General features: G+C 49.7%; 1 protein-coding gene across 2 annotated transcripts; it reads left to right on the top strand.

Moving 5' to 3' along the window:
* Nucleotides 1-246: 246 nt before the first annotated feature.
* LOC110305277 (E3 ubiquitin-protein ligase TRIM65-like) lies at nt 247-13,535 on the top strand. 2 transcript variants are annotated; one of them, XM_021177178.3, is made up of 9 exons: nt 247-609; nt 5,004-5,081; nt 5,183-5,226; nt 5,557-6,221; nt 9,656-9,751; nt 9,952-10,185; nt 11,267-11,429; nt 11,619-11,681; nt 12,627-13,534. In XM_021177178.3, exons 1-9 carry the CDS (start codon nt 602-604, stop codon nt 13,181-13,183), a joined length of 1,908 nt encoding a protein of 635 aa, XP_021032837.1. In that variant the 5' UTR covers nt 247-601; the 3' UTR covers nt 13,184-13,534. The 2 variants fall into 2 exon arrangements, with proteins under 2 accessions (XP_021032837.1, XP_085685555.1); XM_085829429.1 differs by lacking the exon at nt 247-609 and having other exon boundaries at nt 4,972-5,081; nt 12,627-13,535.
* Nucleotides 13,536-20,960: the final 7,425 nt, after the last annotated feature.

Genomic DNA, 20,960 nt, shown 5'->3' with positions numbered 1-20,960 from the left:
ACTTTCTTAAGACCGGGGAGGTCGAGGTTCTTCTGTGCACCCGCAGGAAGCGGGGAGGAAATGGAGTTTTTGAGGAAATGCGGTTTTTTTTTTTTTTTCAGGATTTAGTCCCCAAATTCCTGGTTAGTCACACAACCAAATCTTCCGTGGAGGTTAGCCGAGTGCTGGCTCATGAACAGCCCTGAATCTGTCGTTAAAGGGTCCTGGAACCGTTGATGCAATTCTCATTTCTCTGCACGGTGATAGGGGGCACGCCAGGTGCCCTGGGTCTGGCTGCAGTTCACTATCAACCTCTCAAGTGGGAGGGTTTGAAATCCTCAACCAGGACACCAGCCCTACCCCACAGACTGGCGCTATCGAGGGAGATGTGTGTGTGGCTCCCCAGGATGAAATTCTGAGAGGACAGAAACCTGTAAGAAAAAGAAGGAAGCAGCAACAGGAGCCCGAGAAGTGGTCGGGAACGGAAAACAAACAGTAAGCTGCGCGCTGGGAAGCGCATTCAAAGCGATGGCGCAGACGCTGTGCCGGCTCCCAGCGGGAAGAGCAAACCATCTGCAGAGCTGGGAGGCGCTCAGTGTGGATTTAAACAGGCAGTGACGCGATGCGGAGGTACTGATAACCAAGGACCAGATGATCCTGACCAGATTCATTCTGGAAACAGCGGCTGTTACAGGGAGGGGGGCTATGTATGCTTACACTTGGTCTAGCAAACAAGGTCTCAGTCCAAGAGAACTTAGCGACACACCCTGTAGTGAGAGCCCCAGTTTCTAGCGGGAGTCTGCAGACTCTAACACAGGACTAACAAAACTTTCCTACAAAACTTTCCTTAGCTCTCACGGATATAGAGAGAGACGCTGGAGGCCCACGTGTGCAGGGTCAGAGCCACGGTAAAAGCCTCTGCTGTAGGGTGAGATCCTCGGGCAGCGAGGCTGAGACAGATAGAGGCCGAAAAGGATGTGAGGTCTTTGCCAGGGCTGGAGAGGCTTGGGCGTCTGCTGGACCAAGGTGCCTCGGACTCCCTGTTCCCCTGGCCTTTTTTGTTTTGTTTTGTTTTTTTGTTTTTTTTTTTTGTTTGTTTTTTAAAGATTTTATTTATTTATTATTTGTAAGTACACTGTAGCTGTCTTCAGACACTCCAGAAGAGGGCGCCAGATCTTGTTACGGATGGTTGTGAGCCACCATGTGGTTGCTGGGATTTGAACTCTGGACCTTCGGAAGAGCAGTCGGGTGCTCTTACCCACTGAGCCATCTCACCAGCCCTTGTTTTGTTTTTTAATTTTTTGCGAGCGCGCGTGCGCTCACACACACACACACACATACACACACACACACATATCCACATATCTGTCTGTGCACCGTGTGTGCTCTGTGCCCGCAGTGACTGAAGAGGGAATTGGAATCCCCTGGAGTTACAGGTAGTTATGAGCAGCCTAATGTGGGTGTTAGGAATTTAATCCAGGTCCTCAGATTCAAATGAGCCTCACCATTTCTCCCTCACCGTGCTCAATACACAATGACCATGACCTAGACAGAGCCAGCCAGCCACAGTGGGCCGCTTACAGCCTAGCCATAAGAACAATACAGCAGTGTATGAGAGATGCTTCCTGAAAACCTGAACATGGTTTTTTTTCTCTTCTTCCGTGGTAATGAGAAAATGAGACCCTCACACATACTGGCTAAGTACTTGTACATGCATTTCTATCCCCTTGAATCTTTTAAATTACTTTAAGGGTTTATGTAGCCCAGGCTGTCCTAGAACTCATGCTGCCCTGGAGCTCAGAGATCTGCCTGCACCTGCCTCCCCGGTGCTGGGATTAAAGGCTCCATGCTCTGTTGAAGTGTGTGTGCACACACACTCATGCGTGTCTGTGTATGAGGATGTCAGAGAGTTGCTGAATCCTTGCCATTGAAGTTACAGACAGACAGTGGTGAGTGGCCTGATTTGGGGGCCAGGAACCAGTCCTAGGTCCTCTGCAAGAGCAATATGGCCTCTAAATCTCTGAGCCATTGCTCCAGCCTCAGAAGTTCTTAGAAACTGAGATACACATCATTTTATGTGCATGGAAGTTTTGCCTGTCTGTTTATCTGTGCATCCTGTGCATGCCTGGTGCCAGGGGAAGCAGGACTCAAATCCTCTGGAACTACAGTTCCATCCAGATGTGAGGGTACAGAGAGCCAACCCAGGTCCTGTGGAAGAGCAGCCAATGTTTTTAACTGCCATGTCATATCCCCAGCCTTAACTGCTGAGCCATCTCTCCAGCCTTAACTGCTGTGTCATGTCTCCAACACTAACTGCTGAGTCATGTCTCCAGCCCTTGATTTTTGTTTGTTGCCTTTGCTTTTTAAAAATCTATAATGGGGGGCTGGAGAGATGGCTCAGTGGTTAAGAGCACCGACTGCTCTTCCGAAGGTCCTGAGTTCAAATCCCAGCAACCACATGGTGGCTCACAACCATCCGTAATGAGATCTGACACCCTCTTCTGGTGCATCGGAAGACAGCTACAGTGTACTTAGATATAATAATAAATAAATCTTTTTAAAAAAATCTATAATGGGGACTGGAGAGATGGCTCAGCAGTTAAGAGCACTGGTGGCTGCTCTTCCAGTGGTCTGTGCTTGATTTCCAGCATCCACATGGTGCCTGGCAACCACCTGTAATTCTAGTTCCAGGGAATCTGACACTCACTTCTGGCCTCTACAGGCACGTGGCACACAGTGCAGACAAAACACCGGATACACACACAAAAAATTATATATATATAAATTTGTAGTGTGTGCTGACTTTTCCCCTTTGGCAGGATTTCATTTGGAACCTGAGATCCTTCTGTCTTCAGCATCCTCTTGCAGAGTTTGAAATGGCAAAAGGAACAAACAAAAACCTAAAGCTGGGGTTAGAGAGATGGCTCAGCAGTTAAGAGCACTGACTGCTCTTCCAGAGGACTCAGGTTTGATTCCCAGCCCCAAGGCAGCTTACACTAGCTTTAACTCCAGTTCCAGGGGATCTGATGGCTTCTGCTCCCTCTAGGTAACACACACACACACACACACACACACACACCACATACATACACACACAGTACATATACAAACATACACATATACACATGCAGGCAAAATGTTTATACACATGAAAATCAGTGTACTTTAATTTTTTAATCCCCTTGGAAAACAAAAGGCCCTAAAGATGACAAGTCTGTCCAGGCCAAACTAAGGCAGGACGATCTGACCAGATAGCACAGTGAGACAAACTATGGGGTAAGGGGATGGGGGAGCTAGGCGTACTTTTAATCCTATGTACTTGGGAGGCTAAGGCAGAAGGATCATGGATTAAGGTCATCTTTAGATAAGCAACAAGCTCAAGGCCAGTCTGGGCAGCTTAAGTAACCCACTGAGGAGAAAGCTCAGCTGACCCGGGCTTGCCCAGGGTACACAAGATCACAGTTTCAAACCTCAACACCAGGCTCTAGTGGAATCCTGATTTGATACACAATGACGAATGCAGTAGTTAAAACTTTGTATTTTTGTAATTAAACCATTATGTTTCCATAAGAGCAGAACAACGTCATATGTACAGTCTAAACACTGCAGCAGTTCCCAACATATACCATCTCCAGCCAGCCGGAGCAGAGGCAGGAGGTCTTGTTTGTGTTTATGTGGTGTGGCTCTGTGCAGCAGGCAAACTGCACATGGTGTGTTCAGACAGCGGTGAGGTCGCTATTGCTGATGCAACACACCCTGGACACACTCTGCACTTGATTTTAGATTAATTTTTAATAGGTGGGAGTCCAGAAGCTTTTCAATATCCAGAGGGCGAAAAGCTGGGTTTTAGTACCCTGGGTTTGGTGCTCAGAACCTCAAAGAAAAGGAACTCCATTGCTCTCACACAAGCTTTCCACACGGAGCTTGCAGCAGACACTGTAGTTAGTGGAAGATGCCTCCTCCCATCCCCACGACAAGAAAAGGCTGCCTTCTGTTCCCTGCTACTGATCAAGAAGAGAAGCCAGGCTAGTCTTTTGAAGCAGATTGACTTGACAGCCTGAAACTTTTTAGAAGCTTTTTTCTGTGGGGTTCAGAAGGACAGGAAATAAGCCACAAGCCACTAAATCAGAGCAATGGTGACTCACCAGCTCCCCAATCCCTGACTTCTCTTTCTAAGGGTTAGAAACAAAGTAACAGCAACAGATAGAATCTCCCAAAAGACCATGCTCTGGGCTATCGTGGGGATGTAACTCAGTGGTACAGCGTTTGCCTGCTGTGTGTAAGGCCCTGGCTTTGATCACCTGCCTGGAGAAGGAGGAGGAAGAGAAGGAAAGGGAGATGCTGGAGAGATGGATTAAGAGCATTTGGTGTGCTGGGCAGTAGTGGTGCACACCTCTAAGCCCAGCACTTGGGAGGCAGAGGCAGGCAGATTTCTGAGTTCAAGTCCAGCCTGGTCTACAGAGTGAGTTCCAGAGGACAGCCAGGGCTACCCAGAGAAATCCTGTCTCGACCAAAAACAAAAACAAGACAAAACAAACAAACAAAAAAAGCATTTGATGCTTTTGCAAAGGACCTAGGTTCCAGTCCAAGGGACTCATAGCCATCTGTAACTCCAGCTCCAGGGGATCTGATGCCATCTTCTGGCCTCCTCAGGAACTGCATGCACATGGTGCACATACACTAATGGACAGACAAAACATGCATAGTAGAAATAAATAAATCTTTGAAGAAAAGGAGAGGAGGAGGAGGAAGAATACCAGAATGATGCATGATGCTTGGGTCATAAGTTAGCCCAGATCTTCCTGCTGCTCATTGGCCGCTTTCCCTCTCTGGTCAGAAATATGAACATCAATTGTAAGCGGCCCTAGGTGCTAGCAGCTTCTCAGTAGAGTAGAGTGTGTTGGTACTGCATAGCACTGTAGTCTGCCCCATGGGACACCTGTGTCCGGATGACATCACAGGCAGGATGCAGGGACTGGCCGCACCTGAATTATGACATCAGCAAAACTTGGTTTATCCTCAAGGAAAAGGCATCCGGACAGAGAGACCATGAAACAGCGGCCACAGAGAAAGGAGAGAAGACGGCAATCATCGGTCCACAGGTAGGTATAAGAGGATGAGGGATGCCCTCAGAAGCTGGTGAGGGAGGCTGCCGTAGGTCCTGGTACCTGAGTCTCTGTGGGTCTTTTCCTTCTTGGCACAGGGCAACAAAATATCTGGCTCTCATGGACATGCAGAAGATATCAAGTGAGTTCAAGCTCCTGACCTTCCCTCCTAAGTGCCAAGGGAGTGGCCCTTCCCCCAGACCATCTTGTCCTTCCTTCTGCCTTTCACCACCTCCCCCACAACTGGGGCTGAGACCAGGAAGTAAGATGCTCAGTGCCCACCCACATGGGGGTTGGCTGCCTATGCAGACCTGGTTCCCTATGTTCAGACATCTGCTTCCAAAAGAAAGATGTAAAAAGGAGTATGCCTATGACATAAAGAACATGCCCCTGATGTGCAAAAGCATGTCCCTGGTGTAAAGGGCCATGCCCTGGCCCCCTGCCATGCCCGGATTTTTCTCTGTCTTCTCAGGATCAGCCCAGGACAAACCCCCCTCACAGCTCTCTTCCCAGCCCTCCAGAACCCCGCTCCATCTCCTGATGGGCAGCAACAGCAGTCAGCACATGTTGGAAGACCAAGTCCTCTGTCCCATTTGCCTGGAGGTGTTCCGCAACCCAGTCACTACCGCCTGCGGCCATAACTTCTGCATGACTTGCCTTCAGAGTTTCTGGGACCACCAGGCTGCCATTGGGGAGACTCACTATTGCCCCCAGTGCAGAGAGGCCTTCTCCAGCAGGCCCCGCCTCTGCAAGAACGTCATCCTCGGGGAGATGGTGGCTTGCTTCACCCAGGCCAAGAGCCAGACCTCAGGGTCCTTGTGGGGCCTGGCTGGCCCCACAGATGTGCCCTGTGACTTTTGCTCTCAGCAGAAGCTGAGGGCAGCCAAGTCATGCCTGCAGTGTGTGGCTTCCTTGTGTGAGAAACATCTGCGCAGCCACTTTGAGGACCAGCTGTTCCAGGACCACCAGCTGTTGGACCCAGTGTGGGACCTCACGAACCGCTTGTGCCGCAAGCATCGCAAGCTCCGGCAGCTGTATTGCCGCACGGAGGGCAGCTGCGTGTGCGGAGCCTGCCTATTGGAGGAGCACAAGAACCACGACACCACCCCCCTGGAGGATGAACGGGCCCGCAAAGAGGTGAGGTGGGCTGAGGAAAGGGCGCGCTCCAGGCTCTGAGAATCTGTCACATTTCGGGGGGGGGGGGAATGAACACTGTTGAAGCCAGGTTTTCTGGCACCTAATATGCCGAAGGCAGGAGTTTGAGAGGAGAACCTGTCTGAAAAGATGCTTAGGCAGGGCCGGCGACATAGACGGATGCTTTCTACCCTAAGTTCCATCCTCAGAATCTACATGTAAGTGGAAGGAAAGTGGGGCGTGGAGACGCGCGTCTTTAATCCCAGCCTGTGGAAAGCAGAAGCAGATGGTTGTGAGTTTGAGGCCAGCCTCTGCTATGGAGTGAGTTTCAGGATAATCAAAGCTGCATAGTGAGTTTTTAAGATTTATTTATTTTATGTATATGTGAGTACACTGTAGCTGTACAGATGGTTGTGAGCCATCATATGGTTGCTGGAAATTGAACTCAGGACCTTCAGAAGAGCAGTCAATGCTCTTAATCACCGAGCCATCTCTCCAGGCCGAGACCCAACTCCTTAAAGCTATTGGTGCCCACACATGCCCCTACAATAATAATACTTTTTTGAAGTTAGGCAGCTGCTAGCGTGATGGGTTATGTTATGGCACGGGAAAGCATTGGTAAGTTAATAAGGAAGGTTGCAGAACTGCTGGTCAGAAATCTCTATCTGTAGTGAATGAGCCTTGTTATGGATAGGAAAGATTGTTTACAAGTCTCCCTTAGAAATGCATCCAAAGGTCGGGCATGGTGGCGCACGCCTTTAATCCCAGCACTCGGGAGGCAGAGGCAGGTGGATTTCTGAGTTCGAGGCCAGCCTGGTCTACAAAGTGAGTTCCAGGACAGCTAGGGCTATACAGAGAAACCCTGTCTCGAAAAACCAAAAAAAAAAAAAAAAAAAAGAAATGCATCCAAGAAACACCTGTGCAGGACGCGCCTGCGCCTTTCTCCCCCCAAGAAGCCGCAGAAGACAGTAGCTGGAGAGATGGCTCAGCAGCTAGGACCACAAACCAGAAGACCCGGCTTTGACTCCCACCACCCACATGTTAGCTCACAACTGTAACTCCAGTTCCCTGGGACATACACATCAAATAATAGACAAAAAAAAAAATTTTTTTTTTTTTTTGGTTTTTTTCAAGACAGGGTTTCTCTGTATAGCTCTGGCTGTCCTGGAACTCATTCTGTAGACCAGACTGGCCTTAAACTCAGAAATTCACCTGTCTCTGCCTCCCAAGTGCTGAGATTAAAGGCATGTGCCACCACTGCCTGGCTGCTTTCTAATTTTTAAATTCCTTTTCTTGGTTTTGTTTCAAACAGTTCTCCCTGCCCATCACCACGTGTAGCTCACCACAATCCTCACAACCCTTCATTAAGCATCACTCCCGGATCCCAAGCGCTTGTGTGGCAGTCCTCAGAGGAAGGCAGTGGAGGGTGTTCTACAACAGGCATGGCTTCTGAGAAATTAGCCTCAATGGTTGTATAGCAACAGGTTATTATGAAAACAAAAAGAAGCATTTTTTAAAAAATAGGATTTCCAGGCTATCAAGGCTTAAACATAATATGCATGCCCCTGTAGTAAATCTGTTTGCAACATTTGGGACTTGAAGCAGGGAGATGGCTTTGGGTTCAAGGCTAGCCTGGTCTACGTAGCTAGTTTCAAGCTGAAGGGCTACATAGCGGAACCTCATTTCAAAAACAGGACAAGGGCCTGGAGAATGGCTGGGTCATTAAGAGACCTGGGTTCAGTTATGTGGCTCACAACTCTAGCCCTAGGGGATCCAAAACACTTTTCTGGCCTCCACCGGCACGCACAGGGTACACAGACATTACATCTAGGCAAAGACATAAAAAAAAAATTACAATAAAATGAAACAAAGCCAAAACTGGGCATAGTGGTACGTGCCTGAAGCATTAGCAGTAAATAGCTTAGGCAAGAGGACCCCAAGTTCAAGGTCATCTCGGCTACATAAACTTGCTCCTCCTTCCCCCCACATTAAAAACAAACAAACAAACAGGTTTAGGAGGTTGCTCAGTAAGCAAAGTGCTTGATTCTATGGCACGAGAACCTGAGTTTAACCCCCAAGTTAAAACAGCCAGCCAGGATAGATGGTGGTGGCACACGCCTTTGATCCCAGCCCTTGGGAGGCAGAGGCAGGCGGATTTCTGAGTTTGAGGCCAGCCTGGTCTACAAAGTGAGTTCGAGGACAGCCAGGGCTACACAGAGAAACCCTGTCTCGGAAAAACAGAACAAAACAAAACAACCCAGCCAGCCAGGCACCATGCTTGCACACTCTAATCCTGGCACTGGGGAGGTAGAGCCAAGAGGATCCCCAGGGCTCGCTGCCAGCCTAGTCTAGCGGAAGCAGTGAGTTCTAGGTTCAGTGAGAGAGCCTGTCTCAGAAAATAAGGAAGAGAGAGCACATTTTCAAGACAAGGTTTCTCTGTGTAGCCCTGGCTGTTCTGAAACTCACCCTGTAGTCCAGGCTGGTCTCGAACTCACAGAGATCCACTTGCTCTACCTCCCGAGCGCTGGCATTAAAGGCGTGTGCCCCACTGCCTGGCTGAGCTCATTATATTTCAGTTACTCCATCAAGTACATTAGATAACCTTGCTATCCTGATTCCTAGGAAAGAGGAGCCAGAATCTCAGGCTGTGACAGAACAAAACAGCCAGGCATAATGGCGCATACCTTTAATCCCAGCACTTGGGATGCAGAGGCAGGCAGATCTCTTGAGTTAGAGGCCAGCCTGGTCTACAAAGCCAGTTCCAGGCTAGCCAGGAATGTTCCACAGAGAAACAGTGTCTAAAAAAAAAAAAAAAGAAAGAAAGAAAGAAAGAAAGAAAGAAAGAAAAGAAAAAGAAAAAAGAAAAAAGAAAAAAGAAAAAAGAAAAGAAAAGAAGGGCTGGTGAGATGGCTCAGTGAGTAAGAGCACCCGACTGCTCTTCTGAAGGTCCAGAGTTCAAATCCCAGCAACCACATGGTGGCTCACAACCATCCGTAACGAGATCTGATGCCCTCTTCTGGAGTGTCTGAAGACAGCTACAGTGTACTACACATATAATAAATAAATCTTTAAGAAAAGAAAGGGGTTGGAGAGATGGCTCAGCAGTTAAGAGCACTGACTACTCTATAGAGGTCCTGAATTCAATTCCCAGCAACCACATGGTGGCTCACAACCATCTGTAATGGGATCTGATGCCCTCTTCTGGTGTCTGAAGACAGCTACAGTGTATTCATATAAATAAATTAAATCTTTAAAAAGAAAAGAAGGGAAAGAAAAGAAAAAAGGAGATACACTTGCTCTTCTACCCTGGTCTTGGGCTCACTAAAGCCTGTGAATTGACAGTCAGATCTCTGCAAGCCACTCTCTGAGTGGGGGCGCTCACTCACTTCTGCCCCGCCCCTTCCAGCGCTCACTCACTTCTGCCCCGCCCCTTCCAGGTGGAAGTTCGGAAGATTCAGGCCAATGTGGAGAACCAGATGCTGATCATTGCCTCTGACAGTCAGAAACACCAGGGACGAGTGAGTTTTCTCTCGGTAAGGCGAGCTACCACTGCCTCGACCCAGGCTTATCCCGGCATCTTCCACGGGGCCCCTGGGACCTCCCAGAAGCCACAGGGGATTACGGGAGGAAGAGCAGTGGGCAGAAACAGGATGCTTGAGATATCTTTGGACCAGTATAGTGGAGTACAGGAGTAGGGTTCAGGGATGCCTCCCTCCCTGCACATCTACCTCAGAAACTGATTCAGACCATGCGAGACGAGGTGGACACCTGCTTCTCCGAGATCCTCCATGAGATTAAACAGCTGCAGATGAAGGTCTTGGATTTTGTGGAGAAGGAGGAGGCGGCCGCCCTGGGAAAGCTGGGCAACTCTATCCAGCAAAGCCACAACCGGCTGCTCAAGTTGGAGGGGGACAGCGTCTGGCTCCACAGCCTGCTCGCCAATAGGAGTGATGAGCAGTTCCTACAGGCAAGAGCCCCCCTCCAGAGTGAGAAAAAGAGAGATGTACCAGGCCCGGGACAAAAAAATCAGGGCCTGCATCACCTTGCCCACTCTCCAACTGAGAGCCCCAGTTAGACTTTCATCGGCACCTGCTGCTTTTATTGTACTGTCTGCAGAAATCATCCATCCCTTCTTTTTCCTCAGGAAAGGATGGAGCAGTGCCCTGGGATTCTGAGTGTGTAATTCAGTCTCCCCCCCTCCCCCAAACCAGAGGCAGGAGTGAGGCAAAGGCAGTCTATGTGTGGAAACCTATATTCCTCTTCAGCCATGTTCCTGGTGTTACTGAAGGGTGGGGATGGGAAGCCAAGGCACAGTGGCTGACCAGAAAATGGCAGTGACTTTCTCTATGCCCAGGGACCTTCTACCACCGACCTCCTTACTTCAACTGCCCTTGTACCCCTAGACAGATTTCCTTTTTTTTTTTTTTTTTTGGTTTTCCAAGACAGGGTTTCTCTGTGTAGCCCTGGCTGTCCTGGAACTCACTCTGTAGACCAGGCTGACTTCGAACTCAGAAATCCGCCTGTCTCTGCCTCCCAAGTGCTGGGATTTTTGTTTGTTTGTTTGTTTTTGTTTTGTTTTGTTTTGTTTTTTTCGAGACAGGGTTTCTCTGTATAGCTCTGGCTGTCCTGGAACTCACTTTGTAGACCAGGCTGGCCCGAACTCAGAAATCCGCCTGCCTCTGCCTCCCGAGTGCTGGGATTAAAGGCGTGCTCCACCACGCCCGGCTCAAGTGCTGGGATTAAAAGCGAGCGCCACCACGCCAGGCTCCCTGGGCCAATTTCAAAGATCGTTGCTTACCTCTCTGGACAACAGGATGGACTTAGCAATGACCTTTATGATTAAAGGCTGGACTCAAACCCCCCTGTTGTTTTCTAAAGCAGTCAGGCTACCATTGAAACCCTAACCTAAGCTATCCAAACAACTAGGAGAGAAATGCTCACATCTGAAAATGGGACTTTTCCTTCCCCTTGCCCATGGAGGTGGGTGCCCTTGGCAGGTGCCTGACCCCCGGCTAAGGGGGTACTAGCTGCCCATCTCTGCATACCAGGAGTTCCCCAAACTGAAGCACTTCCCTGCCTGCGTGGAACCCTTGCTAGGCACCAACTGTGAGGAGACACAGAGCTTCCTTCAGCTGCCAGAGACCCTGTCACAGCTCCGGATCAGGCTGATGGACATCGGTCTTAGCTTCATTAATCAGCTTCTCCTGAAGGGTCAGTCTCTGCGAGGTCTGCAGTCTGTAACTTGGGAGTGGGCCCTCCTCACCTCCAGTGGCTGTGGCGCCCCACCCACCTGTGTACCACCCTTCCCAGGTCGCATGGGCTCCGGATGGGCCAAGCCTCTGTCTGGAAGGAGGCTGGGCTGTAAGAGTAGCCTCAGCAAAGTTTGTCCATCCCCCCCAGGAATCAGGATGAGCTCCTATGAGGTGCTGCCCGCAACTGTGGATAGAAAGACACTGCTCCAGAGTGAGTTCTCAAACCAGAGGCCAACCCTGGGGGAGGAGAGGAGGGAGGAAGCCTCGGTGGCTGGACTTCCCGCCTCACCTGCATTCTGGTCTCCAGGGCACTACTTGTTCATTTTCCTGGTCTCTCACTGCAGACTGGGGACCCCAGAGAGACTTAGCCTGGGTTCCAGAGGCTGTTAGGGAGAGGGGGAGCCCCCTGTCCCTTCCTACTTCAGAGACAGCTCTTCCATGGCTCTCAGGACCTTGGGTATAGTAGCTTCTGCCCTTATCTGGATGACTGCCAACTTCCGTAGTTAGCCAAGTCAGCCAGACTAGGTTTTATTTATTCCTCCCTATAAGCCCTCTCCCTGGCCTTGGCTCTAGGACCAGATCCCAAGGTTTCCGAGATACTGAGAGTCAGATGTGGAACATTTTTGACCTCTGGTTCACCTCAGCCAGGAACCCTTCACTCTCCCCAAGTCTCATTCAAACTTGTCCTGAATAAATAAGAAAGGTGATTGATTGTGTTAGGATCTGGTGGGGAAGGAGGAAGGGGACCCCTATGCCCCAGCCCCTCCACAAAAGTCCAGCATCATACAGGGGCTTACTTCCTCCAGGCTGTCTGGTGCAGCCCTGCCAGGGCTCCGCTATTTTAAGAAGTAGATAAAGCCAGGTGTGGTAATCTAGCAATTGAGAGGCTGAGACTGGATGGCTGCTACAAGTTCAAGGTCAGCCTGGGCTAACCTGGGCTGCCACAAGTTTAAGGTCAGCCTGGGCTAACCTGGGCTCAACAAAATAAAGTCAATGAAAATAAACCAGTAGGTACAGAGGATACAGCTTCTAAGAACCTGGGGTAGAAGCATCCAGTGAGATCTTTGCAAACATCGTTGCAAAAATCTGCTCTTAGCCAGCGCCCTGCTTTAGGAACAATGACCCTGGCTCCCTTGTGCCTCTTCTCCAACCCCAGATTACTGCAACCTGAACTTTGACCCCTGCACGGCCAGCGAAGAGCTGTTCTTGTTCAAAGAAACACACTCGGTGTTGAACTTGGGCATCCTTCTGGAGCCCTCGACCATCAACAGCCCGTTACCAGGCTTCAAGCAGTGGCCCCAGGTTCTGTGCTGCCCAGGCCTGTCCGAAGGCTGTCACTACTGGGAGGCTGAGGTGTCCAACTCGTGGATGTGCCTGGGAGTCACCTACCGTCGCAGCCCTCCCCTGAGCGGTCGCCACCGTCGCAACATCGTCTACCTGCTGGGCCGCAACCCCTACTCGTGGTGTCTGGAGTGGGATTCGCTCAAGTTCTCCGTGTGGCACGACAACACACAGACGGTGCTACACGGATCCTACCACCACACGCTCGGCGTGGCGCTGGACTTCGGGACCGGCTGCCTGTCCTTCTACGGCGTGGCGGGCGATGTGAGCCTCCTCTACCGCTTCCTCACTTCCTTCCTCGAACCCCTGTACCCCGCGGTCATGGTCAGCAGTGGAGCCTCGCTCACACTCAAGCAGTATCCTGAGGCATAGGTAGCGCCCGCAGGCCCAGGCTTGCTGCCAATAAAGTTAGACTCTACGTACTGCCGTGCAGGGGTCAAAGTTCAGGTTGCAGTAATCTGGGGTTAGGGATAGAGGCACAAGGGAGCTAGGGTCATTGTTCCCAGGGCAGTAGTGCGGAGGGGGTGGCTCTCGGCATGGTCCTATGCGCCAAGAATGAAAGTCAGTGGCCCACCTGCTTCCCAACCTCAAACTCAGAAATCTGCCTGCCTCTGCCCCCCAAGTGGTGGAATTAAAGGCATGTGCCACCACTGCCCGGCTCTAAAAACATTTTTGAAGTTAGTTTAGCAGTGTGGTGATTATCCTTGGTTGTCAACTTGACTATATCTTAAATGAACTAAAATTAAAAAAAAAAAAAAGAAGAGGCTTTTTGCTTAGTTTGAAGTAGGAAGATCCAATTCTAATCTGGATCTTGGGTGTAGGAAGGCACATTTTGATCCAGATCATTTTTTTTTTTTTTTTAGTTTTTTGAGACAGGTTTTTTTTTTGTTTTTTTTTTTGTTTTTTTTTTTTTTTTTTTTGGTTTTTCGAGACAGGGTTTCTCCGTGTAGCCCTGGCTGTCCCAGAACTCACTCTGTAGACCAGGGTGGCCTCGAACTCAGAAATCCGCCTGCCTCTGTCTCCCAAGTGCTGGAATTAAAGGTGTGCGCCACCACACCCGGCTCTCAGCCTGCTTTCTTATAGAACCCAGGACCTCCAGCTCAGGGATGCCTCCATCTACAATAAGCTGGGCCCTCCCCATCAATCACTAATTAAGAAAATGCCCTACAGCTGGATCTTATAGAAGCATTTTCTCAATTAAGATTCCCCCCTTTCGGACTGGAAAGATGGCTCAGAGGTTAAGAGCACTGGCTGCTCTTCCAGAGATCCTGAGTTCAACTCCCAGCAACCACATGGTGGCTCACAACCATCTGTAATGGGATCTGATGCCTTCTTCTGGTGTGTCTGAAGACAGCAATGGTGAATACATAAAATAATAATGATAGGGGGCTGGTGAGATGGCTCAGTGGGTAAGAGCACCCGACTGCTCTTCCGAAGGTCCAGAGTTCAAATCCCAGCAACCACATGGTGGCTCACAACCATCCGTAACGAGATCTGGCGCCCTCTTCTGGAGTGTCTGAAGACAGCTACAGTGTACTTACATATAATAAATAAATAAATCTTTAAAAAAAAATAATAATGATAATAACAACAATAGATTCCCCCTTTCAGATACCTGTAGTTTATGTGTCTAGTTGACATAAGACTAGGCAGCACAATTGTACTAGCTGGTCTGCAGCTTGGAAGTCATTCTAGTAGATCTCCCTTTTATATATTTAAGTGAGATTCTTTCTGTGAGTTCTGTTACTCTGCAGAACACTGGCTAAGACAAACAGGCACCTTTGGATGGGGGCTTTGCTGAGCTCTCTGTTGAAACATTATCTTCCTGAGATAAAAGAGGATCTCAGAGATCAGAATGACATAGGCTAGCGTGTCAATCAGGTGGAAAGGTGCCAAGGCAGGTGATGGGTCTCAGTTGCTTAAAAGCAAATGTCGCAGGACCAGGGCAAAGTGCTTGCAAGTCTTTGGAAGTTGTCAAAGCCTGAGCAACTGAAGGCCACCAGTGTGAATGAAGGCGAGCATGACATCATGGTGCAGGGGAAAAGGGCTAAGCTTGTCCTCTGGGTAAGCAGTCACTGGGTACAGTTCAGAGTCTGCTGTGTACGCTTCTCCCCAGAGAGAAAGTTCTTAGGGGCTGGAGAAGGCTTTTCCAGCCCAGGGCCCCCATCAACAATCAGGTGTAGCTAATGGAGAGGCAAGGGTCACGGCCCCAGCACAGAGTCTGTCAGATCTGGGAAGCCAGCTTGAGCAGCAGGTGCAGCAAGCAAAAGCACACAAATATTTTCCATTCCTGCCACTCAGACAAGGACAAACCTGCTCTGCCTTGCCTACTGGGGTCAGGAGGTACGCTGCTGGCCATGGAAGCACCAGAGTGCCCACAGGGGGTGGCTAGGGATACCTGGGTGCCTTGTGGAGGATTAGACCGGCTAGCTTCCTGTCCATGCAACTATATCCAATGTTGCTGTTTTGATGGAACAATTGAGACAAAAGATGGGATCTTTTTGTGCTATATTGTTGCTAACATTTTCCCCTTTCTTCTTCTTTCTTCTTCTTCCTCTTCCTCTTCTTTTCCTCCTCCTCCTCTTCTCTTCCTCCCCCCACCCCTTTTTAAAAAACAAGGTCTAATTCTGTAGGTCTGGCTAGCCTATGTAGACTGGGATAACCTCAAACTCATAGAAATCCACCTGCCTCTTTCTCTCAAATGCTGGCATTATGGATGTGTGCCACCACGCCCAGATAATGTTCTCTCCTTCCTTCCTTTTTTTTTTTTTTTTTTTTTTTTTTTGCTTTTTTTTGTTTGGTTTGGTTTGGTTTGGTTTTTGAGACAGGGTTTCTTTGGGTAACTGTCCTGGAACTCACTCTGAAGATCAGGCTGGCCTTGAACTCAGAGATCTATCTGCCTGCCTCTGCCTCTGTGCCTCTGTGCCTCTGTGCCTCTGTGCCTCTCTGCCTCTCTGCCTCTCTGCCTCTCTGCCTCTCTGCCTCTCTGCCTCTCTGCCTCTCTGCCTCTCTGCCTCTCTGCCTCTCTGCCTCTGGAGTGTTGGGCTTAAAGGTGGGCACCACCATTGGCTGCCAAGTGTTACTTTCTTAAAATGTCATATGCTTCTATACATTTTTATAAACCAAACCTGAGTTACCCCATCACAGTTGTTGGTCAGGAAAGTGCTTGAGGCCCCACAAACCACACTACTACCAAAGCCGTTGGTTGCACACCAGAACCAGATATTACAATTCCATTACTAAAGATACCACGGGATTTTGATTCAGGGTATCGAGAGATCATGCTGCAACTAAGCTAATTAAAGTGGAAGCTCCCTGAGCCCCACCCCCATTCAAGTTGTATCAGTGCCTCACCCATTCGACTTGTGCCAGGGCAGAAAACAAGCCTGTTGTGCTAAACCTTGGGCCATCTAAGAGTCACGGGCCCAGAAGCCACCTAGGGCACATGGATATGTGTGAATCTATGGAACAAACTGAGCAGTAATCTAACGCCTATGACACCTCCAGCTGCGCGGCTTGCTATGGGAGACAAAAGCATCACGGGCCTCATCCTCCAGGCAGGAAGAGTCTCATAGCCACAAATAAGATGTGAAGATGTGGCTTCTAGAAACACCTGGCAGGAAGCCCGAAGCCATTTAACTGGTGGCCTTGTGCTTCTGGGAGTTTATTACTTATTTGGCAAGGCTGAGCCACTAAACAGGTGCCCTTTAACACTTCATTCTGCGAGCACTGGTTACCTGAGCAGCAGGCATGTCAGGGTCTCAGCCTGGCTTCTAAGAACTGAAGACATTCCCTCTGCAACCTCCACACCTAGGACACTTTCGAAGGGGGTGAGGTGACTAGACCAGCTTGGGGAGGAGCCTGGGGCGTGGCTCAGTGTTAGAGCTCCTGCCTAGAATCTCCCAATGAGGAGCTGGTGGCTTGCAGCACTGTTAGAGCCCCTGCCTAGATTCCCCAGTGAGGAGCTGGGGGCGTGGCTTAGTGGGCTCTGCTTAGAATCCCCCAATGAGGAGCTGGGGGTGTGGCTTAGTGGTAGCGCCCCTGCCTAGAATCCTCTAGTGAGGAGCTGGGGGTAGTCACCTGAGTTGGGTGGCACACACCCATGTATTGGAAAGGCAGAAATAAGATCTCTGTGAGTTCAAGTCCAGCCCAGCCTCTCCATAGCCAACTTCAGGTTAGCCAGGGCTCAAAGTGAGACTTTGTTTCAAAACAGACAAACAAAAAACCTTAAGAAAAGGCAAAAAGCTCAACCATTTAGGTAAAAGTTTAATAAAGTATTTTTAGAGAATATGACCCATGAACTATGGCCCGTGGTGTAATTTACCTAGTTTTGGGAATACAATTTTCTTGGCCTCCGGGCTGAGGTTAAAGAGGGAGACGGATGGAAACACTGTGGTAGATCTGCTCTTTAGTTACCATTTTGACAGTCTGACTATGGTGGGGTTTGCACTGATGTTAGGGAATGTTACAATAAAGTATTGTGCGGCTTGGTTACTGAGCTGATGATACTCCTTGTCTCATGGTTAGTGCGCCTTAGTCAAAGTCCTTGCCCACTTCCTGACCTGGGAAGCCCTGCAAGTCTGGATTCCTCAGCAGATACACATGCTATCCCCATGCATGCTGTTCTGTAGATGGGGAGAAGGGCTGAGAAGGATATCGCCCACACCACCTGCTGATGGACACAGTCCGATGGTTCTTCAGGTTCAGGGAAGGTGGGAATGGTGACAGGCAGACATCTCAGGTTGTCAGGCTTGGATGGCTTACCAGTTAAGCCATCTCTCGGACCCAGACTTTATTTTTTTTTGTTCTTGTATTTTTGGCTTTTGGTTTTTCCAGACAGGATTTCTCTATGCAGCCCTGGCTGTCCTGGAACTTGTTCTGTAGACCAGGCTGGCCTTGAACCCATAGATCTACTTGCTTTTGCTTCCCGAGTGCTGGGATTTAAAGCGCATGCTACCACCACCCAGCCAGGCTTTGTTTTGTAATGTTACTACAATGTAGCCAGAGTCAAGAAGGGACAAAAGATGCTAGTGGCAGCTCCCATAGGTGGAAAAGGAGAAAGAATCAGAACTAGAAGATCAGAGTCTGGACCAGAGCCTTTCACCCCTCCCTCTACCAAAGGAGGAGCTGGCTATTTCAAGGTCCTGGTAGAGGTCCTTCCTAGCATGGTAAGGACAAAGTCTCCGCTGCATTTTCCCGGAGGGAAATCTGGGGGAGGGCGTTCCAAATCGAGCTCCCACCCTGGCTCTTTCACCTGGAGCGGGAATAGGGTTGGAGGGGGAAACACGGTCACCCTAGAGCATTTTCTGACGTCATCCCTGCAAGTCTTCTTCTGTAACACATGATTAACTTGGTTCACGTGTTGGTCCTCTCCTACTGGATATAATACAGTCATTCATCCTCAGTGATTTATTTTTCCTGGGCTGGAGATTGAATTTAGGACCTTGAGCGCTCTAGGAAAATACTCTACTGTTGTGTCACACCCCAAGCCTGGCACTTGCACAATGCACACTGATCAAACAGAAGGAATCCCAAGGCCCAATAATTTCTCCAATCTTATCCCTAACCTGTGTGTGACACTTTCCCCTGTGAAGCAGGTGCTGAGCTGTGACCAAAGGGACCTCAGAGGTTCGCTTTACTGGTTTGGGGACACTCGCACCTGTGATACTCCTAAGGAGTCCCAACAGAAAGAGCAACAGTTTAAGAAAGTAACACCCTTGTATCTTTGGATGTCTGTCCCAGGACACCATGGCCTGTCCCGCACCATCCTGTTGCTAGCTCTATGTCCTGGGGAGCCAGCAGGGTTGGCAACACAGTTGGTCAGCTCCCTAGAGGGGAAGACTTTGTTATCCCACTCTCTATGCGGGTTGCACAGATATCACCTTCGCTATCCCTGCCCTCAGCACAGCTGGGAAGGACACTTAGCCCTCCTCTAGTCCTCCACGCTTGTTTCATTTCCTTTCATTCCTTGAACTTGCTGTGTCATTGATGACTTTGGCTTTCCTACGTTGGCTAGAGCCCTGGGATTACTCCATGTGGTACCAAGGCCTGGCTCCCAGCCCTCCCCCGCCCTGCCTTTTTGGAGGGTATTATGTAAGCCCAGACCTGCCTCTAGAACTTGCAGCCACTCTCCTGCGTCAGCCTCCTGAATGACAGAGTTACAGGGATGACCTCCCCGCCCCCCCCCCAAGCTGGCTCTCTTCTTGACCCAGAAGAGTCAGGTGTGAGGTCTTAGGAAGAAGAGAAGGCTCTCTCCCCAGTGTGAGGAAAGAGTTTCATAGCCTTGTCCCCTACAGGAATAGAAGCCCATGGGAAATCAATGCAGAGCTGTCCTCAGAAGACCCTAGGGAGAATTTGGTCACCATTTGGTCACAGCCAGGGTTTGCTCAGAGGGCACCTCAGGAGATCTTCAAAGTACAGCGGCATTGCTCTCCCTACCCCAACAGGAGTACCTCAAGGAGAAAACAGGGTTACTAATTTCTCCAGGAACGGGCAGGGCAGGGGTCGAGTTCCCAAGTGCCCTGGCGTGGGGAACCTCCTAGCCAGCTGCCTTGCCTTAGGGGCTTTCTCTCCTGTGACCTTTATCAGTTTGTGGATTATTAACTTGGCTGGGGCCCTGCTTTAAACCCACAGGAACTGTGGCCGGCTGAGTCTGGAAATTCAGAATACTTTCCCACTGGACAGGAACCTCTGGCTTGAGGGTGGGCAGGGCTTCAAGCAGGGGCCCGAGCCTGGCCAGGGACGAAGCTGAAATACAGACTTCCAGGACCCACACTGGGCAAATGAGATTATAAAGGCCTGGGTGTCCTAGCACCTCCTCTCCCGCTCCATACCCACTCCCATGAGTGGAGTGAGCTCATCACTGAAGGCAGGGAATCACTTATACAAACCATACAGATGAGGGTAGAAGGCATTGTTTACCCATGCGGCATCCGTAGCCTTCCACGCTGCAAAACACCGAGCTAGACACTTTACTGAGTTTAGATGTTCTGCCTACCACCTCTAATTAACCTGGACCTCAGCCTACCAGTCTTAGATCTGAGGCAGGGCTGAGTTCCTCAGCCCCAACTTTGCAGTCCTTAGATAAGCAAAAGAACTCTGCCAACCCTCCTGTCTGTCCAGTGGGACTTCACAGAATGGCCATCTGGAGAGAGAAGTCAGCTTGACTCAGGCCTTGCCCAGTCTAAAGAGTAGGAAGTGACAGGGATGGGCCTGAGAGGCAAGGGTTGCCGATGGGGGTGGGGGAAGGGGTGGTATTTAAAGCAGGATTTTGGTGTCTGAAAGACATGGGTTATTCCCATCCCCAGGAGACCTTCAGTCTGTTTCAGAACCCTGCCAGTGTCACGGAGAAGGTCACTATCAGGAATTTCTAGGCAGGTGGCGGCAGATGGATTCAGAAACCCTGTCTTGGAAAAAAAAAAAAAAAAGGATGTTTTTAGATTTATTGATTTAATGTGCCTGTGTGTTTTGCCTGCACATGTGTATATGTACCACACGGGTGCAGTAACTGTGACGGCCAGAAGAGGGCCAGTGCTCTTAACCTCTGAGCCATCTCTACAGGTCCCGAACGACCTAAACTAACTTTTTTTTTTTTTTTTTTTGGCGGGGGAGTGGCCAATACATGGTTTCTCTGTGTAGCCCTGGCTGTCCTGGAACTCACTATGTAGACCAGGCTGGCCTCGAACTCAGAAATCCGCCTGCCTCTGCCTCCCATGTGCTGGAATTAAAGGCGTGTGCCACCACTGCCTGGCCAGCTTTTTCTTAATCGTCATGTGAGCACAGTCCTATCTGGCCTAGTGAATTGAGCACCACACACGCTGCCTCTTCTGCTATTGTCTTCCAGTCCCCGACATTCATGGGGACCTCAGCTTTCAATAACCTACGTCACCTAAGCCAGTCCACCAGAGAATTTCTTCATATTGCCTGAGCTTCTACAATCATTGTCCCAAGAAAGGATGTGTGGTTCTATTACCCAGTTCCTTTGCTTCTGCGCACTCAGGCTGAGTCCCCCAACCCCTTATTCCACAACCTCACACATCAGGCTGTAAGAAGATCTTTCGGGTTTACATACCTTCCCCAAGCCCAGCAGCTCCCTGTTGAATGTTTCCTGTCGTTAGTTAAGATCTCTGCCCACACGGTGAACCATGGA

Source organism: Mus caroli, unplaced genomic scaffold (genome assembly GCF_978045245.1).
Source record: "Mus caroli unplaced genomic scaffold, Mus_caroli_1 scaffold_13, whole genome shotgun sequence".
NCBI lineage: Eukaryota > Metazoa > Chordata > Mammalia > Rodentia > Muridae > Mus > Mus caroli.
Note: the sequence above shows the minus strand (reverse complement) of the source record. Positions and strands in the feature narration are given on the sequence as shown.